Source organism: Symphalangus syndactylus, chromosome 14, assembly GCF_028878055.3.
Source record: "Symphalangus syndactylus isolate Jambi chromosome 14, NHGRI_mSymSyn1-v2.1_pri, whole genome shotgun sequence".
NCBI classification, from domain to species: domain Eukaryota; kingdom Metazoa; phylum Chordata; class Mammalia; order Primates; family Hylobatidae; genus Symphalangus; species Symphalangus syndactylus.
This window is the reverse complement of record NC_072436.2, coordinates 16,148,896-16,163,176: the sequence shown is the minus strand read 5'-3', so window position 1 is coordinate 16,163,176 and position 14,281 is coordinate 16,148,896. Positions and strand designations below refer to the sequence as shown.

General features: G+C 51.5%; 1 protein-coding gene across 4 annotated transcripts in view; it reads left to right on the top strand.

Annotated features, from left to right (window-relative positions):
* CCDC57 (coiled-coil domain containing 57) overlaps window positions 1-14,281 on the top strand; it is a 115,022-nt gene that overhangs the window by 21,988 nt on the left and 78,753 nt on the right. For all 4 annotated transcript variants that reach the window (XM_063617404.1, XM_055243710.2, XM_063617403.1 and 1 more), the window contains 2 exons: window positions 3,911-4,111; window positions 9,067-9,225. In XM_063617404.1, the coding sequence (XP_063473474.1) occupies window positions 3,911-4,111; window positions 9,067-9,225 (360 nt within the window). The remainder of the gene's footprint in view (window positions 1-3,910; window positions 4,112-9,066; window positions 9,226-14,281) is intronic.

Genomic DNA, 14,281 nt, shown 5'->3' with positions numbered 1-14,281 from the left:
GTCTCTATGAAAAATACAAAATTAGCCGGGCGTGGTGGTGCATGCCTGTAATCCCAGCTACTTGCCAGGCTGAGGCAGGGGAATCACTTGAACCCAGGAGGTGGAGGTTTCACTGAGCCGTGATCGCGCCACTGCACTCCAGCCTGGGTGACAGAGTCAGACTGTTTCAAAAAAAAAGTCACAAAAAAGTAGAAGTAGGTTGGGCATGGTGGCTCACACCTATAATCCTAGTACTTTGGGAGGCCGAGGCAGGTGGATTGCTTCAGCTCGGGAGTTTAAGACCAGCCTAGGCAACATAGCAAAACCCCTTCTCTACAAAAAGTACAAAAAATTAGCCAGGTGTGACGGCTCACGCCTGTAGTCCCAGCTACCTGGGGAGTTGAGGCAGGAGGATCACTTGAATCTGGGATGTCGAGCCTGCGGTGAGCCGAGGTGGTGCCACAGCACTCTACCCTGGGTGACAAAGTGAGACCCCGTCTTAAGAAAAAGAAATCTTAGAAAATATGTTTACTGTTTGTTAAGTGGAAGCGGATCATCTTATAGCTCTTCATCCTCATCATCTTCACATTGAGGAGGTTGAGGAGGAGGAGGCAGAGGATGGGCTGTCTCTGGAGTGGCAGAGGTAGAAGAGGTGGAAGGGAGGGCAGGAGAGGCAGACACCCTTGGTGCAACTTGACAGAAACACATTGTAATTCCATCTGACTTTTTTACTTTTTCTTTCTCTAAAAATGTTTCTATACGGTGCCAATCCTGCTTTCACACTTGAGTCTCAGTGCCCATGTCATAGACAGTTCCACGTGGTAAAAAGTCAAGGCAGGGCCGGGCGCGGTGGCTCACGCCTGTAATCCCAGCACTTTGGGAGGCCGAGGCAGGCGGATCACGAGGTCAGGAGATCGAGACCATCCTGGCTAACACGGTGAAACCCCGTCTCTACTAAAAATACAAAAAATTAGCCGGGCGTGTTGGCGGGCGCCTGTAGTCCGAGCTACTTGGGAGGCTGAGGCAGGAGAATGGCGTGAACCGGGGAGGCGGAGCTTGCAGTGAGCCGAGATAGCGCCACTGCACTCCAGCCTGGGGGACAGAGCAAGACTCCGTCTCAAAAAAAAAAAAAAAAAAAAAAAAAAAGTCAAGGCAGGCGTGAGTGCTGGGAGCCCTTCTGCAGGAGTGTCTGTCTGATGCCAGTTTCTTTTCTGGCACTGCTTCTTCTACATCTGTTTCCTCATCGTCTGGCGCTGGTTCGGAAGCACTCATCCCCATTGAGTTGTCTCCCGTTCATTCATCTGCTGTGGGGTCAGCTCTGGGGTTTCTCCAAGATCCATGCTGTGAAATCCTTCACCCTGCACCCTGACCTTTTTTTTTTTTTTTTTTTTTTTTTTTTTTTTGCCATATTGCAACTCATGATTTACTTGATTGGCACCATTGGACATCCTGTGAAGTCAGGCATGACATCTAGACACAGCTTTCTTCATCAGGAATTTATTATTTGGCCTTGATGGCTTCCGTGGCTTTTTCTATAGCAATGATGGCTTCAGTGGTGGAAGCCTGCCAGGCTTTCAGGATGTTCTTCTCTCTGGGGGGTTTTCGGCCACAGCATTGACATCCTCTCCAAAGAGCGCCATGTATAGTGAGCCTTAAGGCCCGTATGGTCTCTCATAAAGGCTGAATTAGAGTCAGTGTGTCTGGGAGCAAGCAGACGACGTCAACACCTTGCTATTGAACTCATGGGTTCTGGGTGGCAAGAGGCATTGTCCATTATCAAAAGAACTTTTTTTTTTTTTTTTTGAGACAGAGTCTCGCTCTGTTTCCCAGGCAGATGGTGCAGTGGTGCAATCTCAGCTCGCTGCAACCTCCGCCTCCTGAGTTCAAGCGATTCTCATGCCTCAGCCTCCCAAGTAGCTGGCAGTACAGGCGTGCACCACTACACCTGGCTAATTTTTGTATTTTTAGCAGAGATGGAATTCGCCATGCTGGCCACGCTGGTCTCAAACTCTTGTCCTCAAGTGGTCCACGCACCTCGGCCTCCCAAAGTGCTGTGATTACAGGGGTGAGCCACCACACCCAGACTGGATTAATGTGTTTTAGAATGGCCAGCAGCTGCAGACCTGTCTTGCAAATGCATGACTTTCCTCTGCTCACTTCCAGCATCACTGGTGGCCCTTTGCATAGGTCCCATGGTGTTATTGAAGGTTTACAGTATTACACTAAACACAATGAGAAATAGGTAAGAACCTTGAGAAGTCACTCTATGCTGGGATATGAAGAACCTTGAGAAGTCACTCTATACTGGGATATGCAATTTACTGGAGAGGCAAACTGCTCACATGGAGATGATTAGTGTCTCATCATTTTTTTTTTTTATTTGAGATGGAGTTTCACTCTTACCACCCAGGCTGGAGTGCAGTGGTGCAATCTCGGCTCACTGCAACCTCCGCCTCCTGGGTTCAAGTGATTCTCCTGCCTCAGCCTCCCCAGTAGCTGGGATTACAGGCGCATGCCACCACGCCCAGTTAATTTTTGTATTTTTAGTAGAGACAGTTTCTCCATGTTGGTCAGGCTGGTGGTGTGATGTCGAGTCACTGCAACCTCTGCCTCCTGGGTTCAAGTGATTCTCCTGCCTCAGCCTCCCGAGTAGCTGGGATTACAGGGATGCGCTACCATGCCCGGCTAATTTTTGTTTTTTTTTTAATGGAGACTGGGTTTTGCCATGTTGGCCAGACTGGTCTCGAACTCCTGACCTCAAGCGATCCGCCCTCCTTGGCCTCCTAAAGTGCTGGGATTACAGGCATGAGCCACTGTGCCCAGCCAAGAATGATTTTAAATCATCCATCAGCTCATAATTGAATGAGATTCTCCAACTTGGTGGAGGCAGAGAGCTGGGGTTGGCCTTGCCAAGGGGCCTGAAACCCAGTCAGCAGAGCTGTTCACTCTCTCAATCCCGGTAGGGTTAGATCAAAGACTTCACTGAGATGGCTTACATAACATTACATATACCTGATAGCACTCTACTTAGTAGAACCTAATATGCTCAGAGCGTAGGAAGTCAACACGTAAATCTTCTTTTTAAAATTTTTATTTATTTAATACTGTTGCTAATGTGGTTTGTTTTTGAGATAGGGTTTCACTGTGTCACTCAGGCTGGAGTGCAGTGGCACCATCACGGCTCACTGCAGCCTTGACCTCCCACGCTCCGGTGGTCCTCCCACCTCAGCCTCCCGAGTAAATGGGACTATGGGCACCCACCACCATAAAGGCTAATTTTTGTATTTTTCGTAGAGGGCGTTTTGCCATATTGCCCAGGCTGGTGGTCTTCAACTCCTGGGCTCAAGCTATCCACCTGCCTCAGCCTCCTAAAGTGCTTCAGTTACAGGCATGATCCACTGCGCCTGGCTGCTAACAGAATATTTTTAAAGTAAAATCTTTTTGCCAGGCAAAGTGGTGTGGCCTATAAGCCCAATTACTTGGGAAGCTGAGGTGATAGGATTGCTTGAGTTCAAGGCCAGGCTGGGCAACACAGCAAGACTTTGCCTCTAATTGGAAAATAAATAGGTTGGGTGCGGCGTGGCTCAGTAGACCTGGCTGGCTGTCAGTATGCAAGGCAATGTGCATCTACCTTTTTTTGCTTTCTCAGGTTGATCGGGTCAAACTGCTCTATGCACCTCCTTTTGGTGTCCTTCTCCGGGGGGCTGTGGGCTCTGGAGGGCAGGCCAGGGGCCTGGCATCTAAAAGTGGCTTGGTTCATGTTAGCCTGTGAGGAATGAGGAACAGGTGGCCAGGTGGCTGCTGCGAAGCCGGGAGGCAGACATACAGCAGCACCTGTGCACGATACAGGGCAATGAACGCCTCCAAAGAGGGTCTGGGGCCTGGGTGTTGGGGGCCGGGTGAGCGCCATGGGATACTCACTATGTTTCAGGCATGAGGAGCTTGACCGTCTGGCCAGGGAGAAGGATGCGGTGCTGGTGGCGGTGAAGGGAGCCCATGTGGAGCAGCTGCAGGAGCTGCAAGCCAGGGTTCTGGAGCTGCAGGCCCACTGCGAGACCCTCGAGGCACAGCTCCGCAGGGCAGAGTGGAGACAGGCTGACACCGCCAAGGAGAAGGACGCTGCCATTGACCAGTGAGTGTGTGCTTGGCTCCACCCAGAGGGTGAGGGCAGGGACGGCCGTGGCTGTGCTGACCTGGGCCCGCTGGTACCAGACCACAGGAAAGGGGGCCAGGCAGCAGACGGAGTGGCTTCTGTAGCTCTCAGTCACTTTTCTTAACCATTCTTTTTGTTTTTGTTTTTTTTGCCTTTATTTTTGAAATTGTGTAGTTTCTATGTATATATGCATTCATCTATTTATAGTAAGATATGCATAACATAAAATTAGCCATTTTAGCCATTTCTTAGTGTACAGATCAGTGGCAGTGGCATTAGGCACATTCACCTTGTTGTAAAACCATCACCACCGTCATCTCCAGAACTTTCCATCTTCCTGTTACACACCAACACCTCCCCCACCCTCGCCATCTCCCCCTCCAACCCCCGCCAGCTCCCCCCAGCCCCGCCAACTCCCCGCCCCGACTCCTGCCAGCCTCCCCCGCAACCCCTGCCAGCTCCCCCGCCGCCGAGCCCCGCCAGCTCCCCCTGACCCCCGCCAGCTCTCCTCGAGCCCTGCCAGTTCCCCGACCCCCACCAGCTCCCCCAACCCCCGCCAGCTCCCCCCGACCCCCGCAAGCACTCCCGAGCCCTGCCAGCTCCCCCCGCAACCCCTGCCAGCTCCCCCCACACCAAGCCCCACCAGCAACCCCCGACCCCTGTCAGCACCCCCGACCCCCGCCAGCTCTCCCCGAGCCCCGCCAGTTCCCTGAACCCCGCCAGCTCCCCCCAAGCCCCGCCAGCGCCCCCCCAACCCCTGCCAGTGCCCCCCCGACCCCCGCCAGCTCCCCCCGAGCCCCACCAGCCCCTGGCCACCTCCATTCTACTTGCTGATTCTATGGATGTGACCAGGCTGGGGACCTCCTGTAAGTTGGAATCATGCAGTATTTGTCCTTTTGGGACTCGTTTATTTCACTTGGCATAATGTCCTCAAAGTTTGTCCACATTTTAACGTGTCAGAATTTTTTCCTTTTCTCTGAATTTTTAAATTGTGATAAAACACACATAACATAAAATTTACTATTGTAACCATTTTCCTCCTTTATTTCTTCTTTTTCTTTTCTTATCTTGACTTTTTTTTTTTTTTTTTTTTGAGATGGAGTCTGGCTCTGTTACCCAGGCTGGAGTGCAGTGGTGCAATCTTGGCTCACCGCAACCTTCACTTCCCGGGTTCAAGCGATTCTCCTGCCTCAGCCTCCCAAGTAGCTGGCATTACAGGCATGTGCCACCATGCCAGGCTAATTTTTTATATTTTAGTAGAGACGGGGTTTCACCACATTGGCCAAGATGGTCTCCATCTCCTGACTTTGTGATCCCCCCACCTCGGCCTCCCAAAGTGCTGGGATTACAGGTGTGAGCCACCGCCCCCGGCCTTTTTTTCTTTTTTTGAGATAGGGTCTTACTCTGTTGCCTAGGCTGGAGTGCAGTGGTGCAATCACGGCTTGCTGTAGCCTTGACCTCATGGGCTCAAGTGATCCTCCCGCCTCAGCCTCCCCAGTAGCTGGGACTACAGGTGTGCACCACCATGCTCAGCTAATTTTTGTATTTTTTGTAGAAACGAGGTTTCTCCATGTTGCCTAAACTGGTTTCACACTCCTGGACCCAAATGATCCTCCCACACTGACCTCCCAAAGTGCTGGGATTATAGGCGTGAGCCACCACCGATACAGAATTCTCTGCCAAATTGTATTTCTGTTGAAGGGGGAAATGGCTCTTAGAACTACACAGTACCGGGAAGTTAAGGGCTTATTCAGGATAGTTTCTCTAGATTCAGCATGCTGTTTTGTTGTTTGATCAGTCAGATTCAAGCAGAGTGGTTGAAGAGGCCATGCATGGGAGGCACCTGAAGCCTTTGCGGTCAGTGTGCGGGGTGACCTCTGTGGTCGGTGTGCGGGGCGACCTCTGCGGTCGGTGTGCGGGGCGACCTCTGCGGTTTGGTGTGTGGGGCGACCTCTGCGGTTTGGTGTGTGGGGCGACCTCTGCGGTTTGGTGTGTGGGGCGACCTCTGCGGTTTGGTGTGTGGGGTGACCTCTGCGGTTTGGTGTGTGGGGTGACCTCTGCGGTTTGGTGTGCGGGGTGACCTCTGTGGTGTAGTGTGCGGGGTGACCTCTGCGGTCAGTGTGCGGGGCGACCTCTGTGGTGTGGTGTGCGGGGCGACCTCTGCGGTCGGTGTGCGGGGCGACCTCTGCGGTGTGGTGTGCGGGGCGACCTCTGCGGTCAGTGTGCCGGGCGACCTCTGCGGTTTGGTGTGCGGGGCGACCTCTGCGGTTTGGTGTGCGGGGCGACCTCTGCGGTCGGTGTGCGGGGCGACCTCTGCGGTTTGGTGTGCGGGGCGACCTCTGCGGTCGGTGTGCGGGGTGACCTCTGCGGTTTGGTGTGCGGGGCGACCTCTGCGGTCGGTGTGCGGGGTGAGAGGGGCCACAGGTGCTTCCATTTTCCAGGTAGTGCGGCCGAGGTGACTGGGCCTCACCACTCCTGTGCGCCTAACGTTGGCCCACCGTTGCAGTCTTAAGCTAAATGTTGTTCTTGAATGTCTTTTCGTTTTCTGTCCATAAATACTCTTTGCTCATTGAGAATTACTACTACACATATGCAGTATTATTTTGGCAGTAAGAAACAGACTTCTACATTGTGAAGCTTGTATCTTTCCTCTTCCTTCTGGGGAGTTCAGCTATCATTCGGATCCCATGATCCCAAGTATGAGCTGGCATTAAATGATGACCTCGGCTGGGCACAGTGGCTTACACCTCTAATCCCAGCACTTTGGGAGGCCGAGGCAGGAGGATCACTTGAGCCTGGGCAACAAAACAAGACCCTATGTCTACCCAAAAAAGAGCTAGACAAGTACGGTGGTGCTCACCTATAGTCCTAGCTACTCAGGAGGCAGGGCAAGACTCTCTCTAAAAAAATAATTTTTTAATTAAAAAAATAGAAATAAGTGACAGCCATATTTATTTCAGTTCCTTTTTTTCTTTTTTAAAATGAAGTAGAGATGGGGTCTCCCTATGTTGCCCAGGATGGTCTCAAACTCCTGGACTTAAGTGATCCTCCCATCTCAGCCTCCCAAAGTGCTGGGATTATAGGCATGAGCCACCGTGCCTGGCCAGCTTTGTAGTTCCTAATAGGTTTTTCAGCAGTTTTGTGCTGGTTTGGAGTTTGGAACTACAGAGAAAACCTATAGGATTAACAGGAAAGCATTTTTTTCTTCCTTTTTTTTTTTTGTGACAAGGTCTCACTCTGTCATCCAGGCTGGAGTGCAGTGGCATGATCTCGGTTCACCGCAGCCTACACCTCCTGGGCTCAGGTGATCCGCCCCCTCAGCCTCCCAGGTAGCTGGAACTACAAGTGCATGCCACAACACCCGGCTAATTTTTGTATTTTGAGTAGAGACAGGGTTTAGCCATGTTGCCCAGGCTGGTCTCGAGCTCTGGGACCTCAAGTAGTCTGCCTGCCTCGGCCTCCCAAAGTGCTGGCATTACAGGCATGAGCCACCATGCCCGGCCTTCTTTTTTATTTTAACCATCCCATTGCGCAGAAGAAAGAGACGGCATTGCGTTCTGTCGCCCAGGCTGGAGTGCAGCAGTGCGGTCATGGCTCACTGGAACCTCGACCTCCCGGGCTCAAGTGATCCTCCCACCTTGGCTTCTCACAAAAAGCATTTATGCTCTTGTGGTGAGCAGTGCCCTCCCGCTCGTGGTTGTGGTGTCCTCTGTCCCTGCAGTGAGGGCTCAGCGGCCGTGCCCATTGATCTACACCTGAGACTGTGCATCAGGGGAGACTGTCCAGGAGGCCCCAGGCAGAGTCACATCACCATTCTGATGCTGGGAGTGGGGCCGGCCCTCATAATTAGGTGGCTTATGGTCCAGGGATAAAGCTGCTTCCCAGAACACCAGAAGCCGTTGGTGAGTCTGTTTCTTCAGTACCCATGCAGAGCGTGGAAGGGGCCCAAACACACATTCTGTGTCAGCCCAGATTGCCAGAGATGGCTGGAAATGTTGATGCCTTTGATGGTATCTCTTTTCAGCCATCCTAAAATATGTGTCCAAAACTGTTGTCAGGGTGGCTTTTTTTCCATTCTATGTAATACCAGGCTTGAATGCACCACTCATGCTGGGTTTAACCCCTCGTGACAAGGGGTGGCCTCTGCGGGGGCAGCCAGCTCACCCTCTGCTTCTCACTGTCAGTTGGAAGTTCATCAGTGCAGGAGCATGTGAAGGTCTGTTGTGTGTGATGTTACAGTTGCTCTTGTGAGCCGTCTACCCCATCTCTTAGGGAAACAGGGCTACGCCCATGCAAGTGGGCAGGTGTCATCTTGCCTAGGTTAGTACTGTGGCTACCTGAGTTAACAGCTCTAGATATTGTCCCGAACATTTTCTTGGGAAATTTATTCAATTTTGGGTAATTCTCCCAGAGGCGTCCTGCTGTTAAGGTTATTTAATGGGTTCTGTAGAACCTTATTTTACTAGGCAATTTGAAAATGTGTTGAATGTCTCTGCACGTGGGGTGCTGTGCTAGGCATGGCGAGGACATGAGGATGAGTTGGTCAGAGGTGTTGCTACCTCATGACTGTGGGCTCTGTGGGCATGGGAGGCATGTCATGCCTCACCTTCCCCCCACCAAGAACCTGGCACATGGCCTGGTGTGCTGCAGGAGCTTAGCTGGAATCTGGGTTGGTGGGATGCATGCATGCATGCATGGAGGTAGTTGGGTGGACGGATGCTTAATTCTTCTGTGCGGAACCATCTCCATCATCTAGGCCAGGAAGTTTCAGCTCTGATGTGGATTTCCTTTGAGAGGTGTGTGTGTGTGTATGTGTGTGTGTGTGTGTGTGTGTGTGTGCATGCACATGCATGTGTATTTGCTGGGGGGTGGTGTGTAAGAGACAACTTTAGTGAGTGAGAACCACATCTACATAGTTTCCCTTCTATGTTTAGACTTCGTGAAGATGCATCAACTGTAAAATCTGCCTGGGATGCTCAGATTGCTCAACTATCTAAGGAGATGGTCTCCAAAGACCTTCAGATTCAGACGCTGCAGGAAGAAGAGGTGAAGCTCAAGGTACAGGTGGCCCGATCCCAGCAGGACATTGAAAGGTAACTGTCCCCAGGCAGATATTTCCATTGAGTGTCTCCTATGGGCAGGTGCTGTTGTAGGTACTAAGGATTCAAAACTGAACAGATTGAGTCCCTGGCCTCACATTTTCTTGGGGGAGAAAGTCAGTGAACAAGACAGATAGAATGTCTGGTCACGCAGGGGTGGTGTGGGAAGACATGCAGAAGGGGCCGCCTGCTGGAGGGAGCATGGCCAAAGGATGGTGTTTCTCAGTCTGTAATAAGAGCCATAAAGGTGCTCCTGCTTGATCCTGCACTAAGAATCTCCTCTTGCCAGGCGTGGTGTCTCACACCTATAATCCCAGCACTTAGGGAGGCAGAAGCAGGAGGATTGCTGGAACCCAGGACTTGGAGACCAAGCCTGGTTAACATAGTGAGACCCCATCTCTGCAAAAAGGAAAACAAAAACAAAGAATCTCCTCGTTGGGGTGAACACTTCCTTGAACAAAGATAGCATTCTATTTCCCATACACATTCAAGTCAACTTTATTACAGAATACATATGCTAAAACTCATCCATTTTAACTCTACACTCGATGAATTTTGATGAATGTGTATGCTGTATGATATCATTTGGCTCTATGTCCCCCCCCAAATCTAATCTCAAATTGTAATCCCCATGTGTCAAGGGAGGGCCCTGATGGGAGGTGATTGGCTCATGGGGGCGGTTTCCCCCATGCTGTTCTTATGATAGTGAGTTCTGATGGTTTAAAAGCGTTTGGTGGGCCGGGTGCGGTGGCTCATGCCTGTAATCCCAGCACTTTGGAAAGCTAAGGTGTGTAGATCACTTGAGGTCAGGAGTTCGAGACCAGCCTGGCCAACATGGTAAAACCCCGTCTCTACTAAAAATACAAAAATTAGCCGGGCATGGTGGCTCACACCTGTAGTCCCAGATACTCCAGAGGCTGAGGTGGGAGAATCATTTGAACCCAGGAGGCGGAGCTTGTGGTGAGCCCAGATCGTGCCACTGCATTCCAGCCTGGGCAGCAGAGTGAGACTCTGTCTCAAAAAAATGAATAAACAAATAAAAAATAAAATATAAATAAATAAATGTTTGGTGGGCCGGGCGCGATGGCTCACGTCTATAATCCCAGCACTTTGGGAGGCCAAGGCTGGCAGATCACCTGAGGTCAGGAGTTTGAGACCAGCCTGGACAACATGGTAAAACCTCATCTCTATTAAAAATACAAAAATTATCCAGGTGTGGTGTCATGCGCCTGTAATCCCAGCTACTCAGGGGGCTGAGGCAGGAGAATCACTTGAACCCAGGAGGCGGAGGCTGCAGTGAGCCGAGATGGTGCTACTGCACTTCAGCCTGGGCAACAGAGTGAGACTCGGTCTCAAAAAAAAAAAAAAAAAAAGGAAAAGTACCAATGCTGAAAGAAACATGTTGTAATAATGTTCTTAGCTCTTCCTTCCAGCATTCTTTTTTTTTGTTAAATACTTCCATTAACTGAAATAAAACATCATGTAATATATCTTCAAGAAAGCACACTTAGATTTACCTATTACTTGTGTATGTAGAAAACCCTCATAATACGAACTAACGCAGAAGAAAAGAAACATGTTGTGATAACGTTCTCAACTTTTTTTCTGTTTTTTTGGAGATGGAGTCTCACTCTGTCACACAGGCTGGAGTGCAATGGCGCAATCTCAGCTCACTACAACCTCCACCTCCTGGGTACAAGCAGTTCTCCTGTGTCAGCCTCTAGAGTAGCTGGGATTACAGGCATGCGCCACCACGCCTGGCTAATTTTTGTATTTTTAGTAGAGACGGGGTTTCTCCATGTTGGCCAGGCTGGTCTTGAACTCCTGACTTCAGGTGATCCACCTACCTTGGCCTCCCAAAGTGCTGGGATGACAGGCGTGAGCCACCCCGCCTGGCTTACGTTGTCAACTCTTGATTCCAATGTTCCTTCTTCGTTAAACTCTTCCATTCACTGAAAGAAAACAGCACATATTGCAATATTTAGACTTTTTTATACGTTTAATTTCTCTCATTCTGTGCACGGTTGCCTTTAAATCTCTGAACTTATTTGTAATAGCTGCTTAAATGTATTTATCTGCTAATTCCATCCTATCTTTATTTCTGAGTCTGTTTCTATTGGCTGATTTTTCTGCTGGAGAGAGCTACATTTTTTTCTACTTCCTTGCCCATCTGGTAAGTTTTCACTGGATGTCAGACATGGTGAATATGATGTTGGCGAGTGTCTGGATTTGGCTGTGCTGTTTTTTGTTTGGCTGCAGTTAAGTATTTACATGGCAGCTTGACCCATTTGAGACTTGTTTAAAATCAGTGCGAGGGCAGGTGGGGCAGGTCTAGAGAAGCCTTTTCACCAGGGCTGACTCAGCACCATGACTCCCAGACCCCACTGCGTGCCCTGGAGAGAGAGCTCCAAGGATGCTCTGCCGGCCGCCCTGACGAGCTCTGGGAATCACCGCACGTGGAGCTCCCTGCTGGCTGCTTCGTTCCCACGAGTTGCTCTTGGCCCAGCCCGTGTTGGCTTCTCCTGTGTATTTGCATGTGGCTGTCAGCTACAGCTTCTAAGGGATCCCTGCACAGATCCCAGGATCCCCTCCTCTCTGCCCCTCTGCCTCATGAAGCCCATTTCAGCCACTTCAGCTTCTCCAAACTCCAACCTTCATCTCCTCCTCACAGCAAGACCACCGTGCTCTGCATGGTTCGCCATCCCTGCAGGGATCCAGAAGGGCCTGTGGAGAGAAGCTGGGCGGTGAGTGGGCCCATCTCGCGAGGACCTTCTCTGAGGGGCCTCAGCCCCGCACCACTCGTGTGTTCATCATTCACTCTGTGAAAGCCGTGCCCCATTTTCTGCCCAGTGTCCCAGTTGTTTAAAGTGGGAAGATAGGCATGGTGACAGCTGCTGTGTCGTGTTAAAGATTTATTTTTGCAGTTACAGGGATTTAAAAATGTATCTGTGGGGCCAGGCACAGTGGCTTACGACTGTAATCCCAGCACTTTGGGAGGCCAAGGTGGGCAGATCACGAGGTCAGGAGATCGAGACCATCCTGGCTAACATGGTGAAACCCCGTCTCTACTAAAAATGCAAAAAAATTACCTGGGCGTGGTGGTGGGTGCCTGTAGTCCCAGCTACTCGGGAGGCTGAGGCAGGAGAATGGCGTGAACCCGGGAGGCGGAGCTTGCAGTCAGCCGAGATTGCGCCACTGCACTCCAGCCTGGGCAACAGAGAGAGACTCTGTCTCAAAAAATAAAATAAAAAGGCCAGGCGCGGTGGCTCACACCTGTAATCCCAGCACTTTGGGAGGCCGAGGTGGGTGGATCACGAGGTCAGGAGATCGAGACCATCCTGGCTAACACGGTGAAACCCCATCTCTACTAAAAATACAAAAAATTAGCCGGGCGTGTTGGTGGGTGCCTGTAGTTCCAGCTACTCAGGAGGCTGAGGCAGAAGAATGGCGTGAACCCAGGAGGCAGAGCTTGCAGTGAGCCAAGATCGTGCCACTGCACTCCAGCCTGGGTGACAGAGCCAGATGCCGTCTCAAAAAAAAAAAAAAAAAAAATGTGTGGCCAGGTGTGGTGGTTCATACATGTAACCCCAGCACTTTGGGAGGCCAAGGCAGGCAGGTGGCTTGAGCCCAGGAGTTTGAGACCAGCCAGGGCAACACGGCAAAACTCTTGTTTCTATAATGGATACAAAAATTAGCCAGGCGTGGTGGTATGCACCTGTAGTCCCAGCTACTCGAGAGGCTGAGGTAGGAGGACCACTTGAGCCCAGGAGGTGGAGGCTGTACTGAGCCAACATCACGCCACTGCACTCCAGCCTGGGTGACAGAGCAAGACTCTGTATCCAAAAAAACCTAAAAATAATTAAACAAAACAAGAACACATTGTGTATAAACTACCACAAACTTAGCAGCTTAGCTGCTTTAAATACCCATTTATTATCTCAGGTTCTGGGGCCAGGGCCTGGGCAGGGCTCAGCCGTTCCCGGCTCAGGGTCTCTCCAGGCTGGAATCAGTGATGGCCGGGCCTGCCTCTCCTTGGAGGCCCAGGGCCCCTTCCAGACTCACCCAGCTGTTGGCAGAATTCAGTCCCTGCAGCTGTGGGGCCGAGGCCTCCATTCCCTCGCTGGGTGACAGCCAGGGTCACTCTGCACCCTAGAGGCGTCCTTAGTCCTGGCCACGCAGCCCCTCCAGGGACCCTCTCACAACACGGTGGCTCAATTGCTATCATTCAAACTCCCTGAAGTTCACCGGTGCAATGAGGCCAGCAGGAGAGTCTCCAGTCTCACGCAGAGCCATGCCACCATCTCTGTCACTGCCTGGGACAGGAGGGACCTCTCCCCTGTCACAGGATCACCCACAGCCTGGAATTCTGCCCCCAGTGTGTGGCCCCATGGCCTTCTGTCCCAGAGTTGCTGGTGTAAAGCCTAGTCCCAGTCCAATTCTTGTTCTTTTTTCCCTGTAGACTTTTCTTTCGTCCTTCATACTGTAACGTTTCCCCTTACTGTGTGCGTGTGGGGTCTCCAGAGCTCTGTGAAGGCTGGCGTCTGCTCTGTCCTGGTGGACCTGCCCCTTTACATCCTGGGTGGCTTCCTCCCTCCATTCTGATCTAAGACTCTGGTTTTCTGGAGGAAGCCCCCGGGTTCCTGCGTTCCCACCCCTCTGTCCCTTTGCACTCACTCAGGGGGCTCTCCCAGCCCTGCCCGCCCCGTGGCTGGGTCCACCCTTCTCTGCACTTGCTCCGGGGGCTCTCCCAGCCCTGCCCACCCTGTGGCTGGGTCCACCCTGCTCTGCACTTGCTCCGGGGGCTCTCCCAGCTCTGCCCGCCCTGTGGCTGGGTCCATCCTGCTCTGCACTTGCTCTGGGGGCTCTCCCAGCCCTGCCCGCCGTGTGGCTGGGTCCACCCTGCTCTGCTTGTTTGCTTTCATAGCTCCGTTCCTTTGTGCATAACCGCGTTTATGATCTTTTAAGGTTGTTGCTTTCCTCCCTCTCTTCCTGCATGCTGGTTCTTCCGTTTTTGTGTGCATCACCCTCATCCATGGTGTTGGGTTTTCTC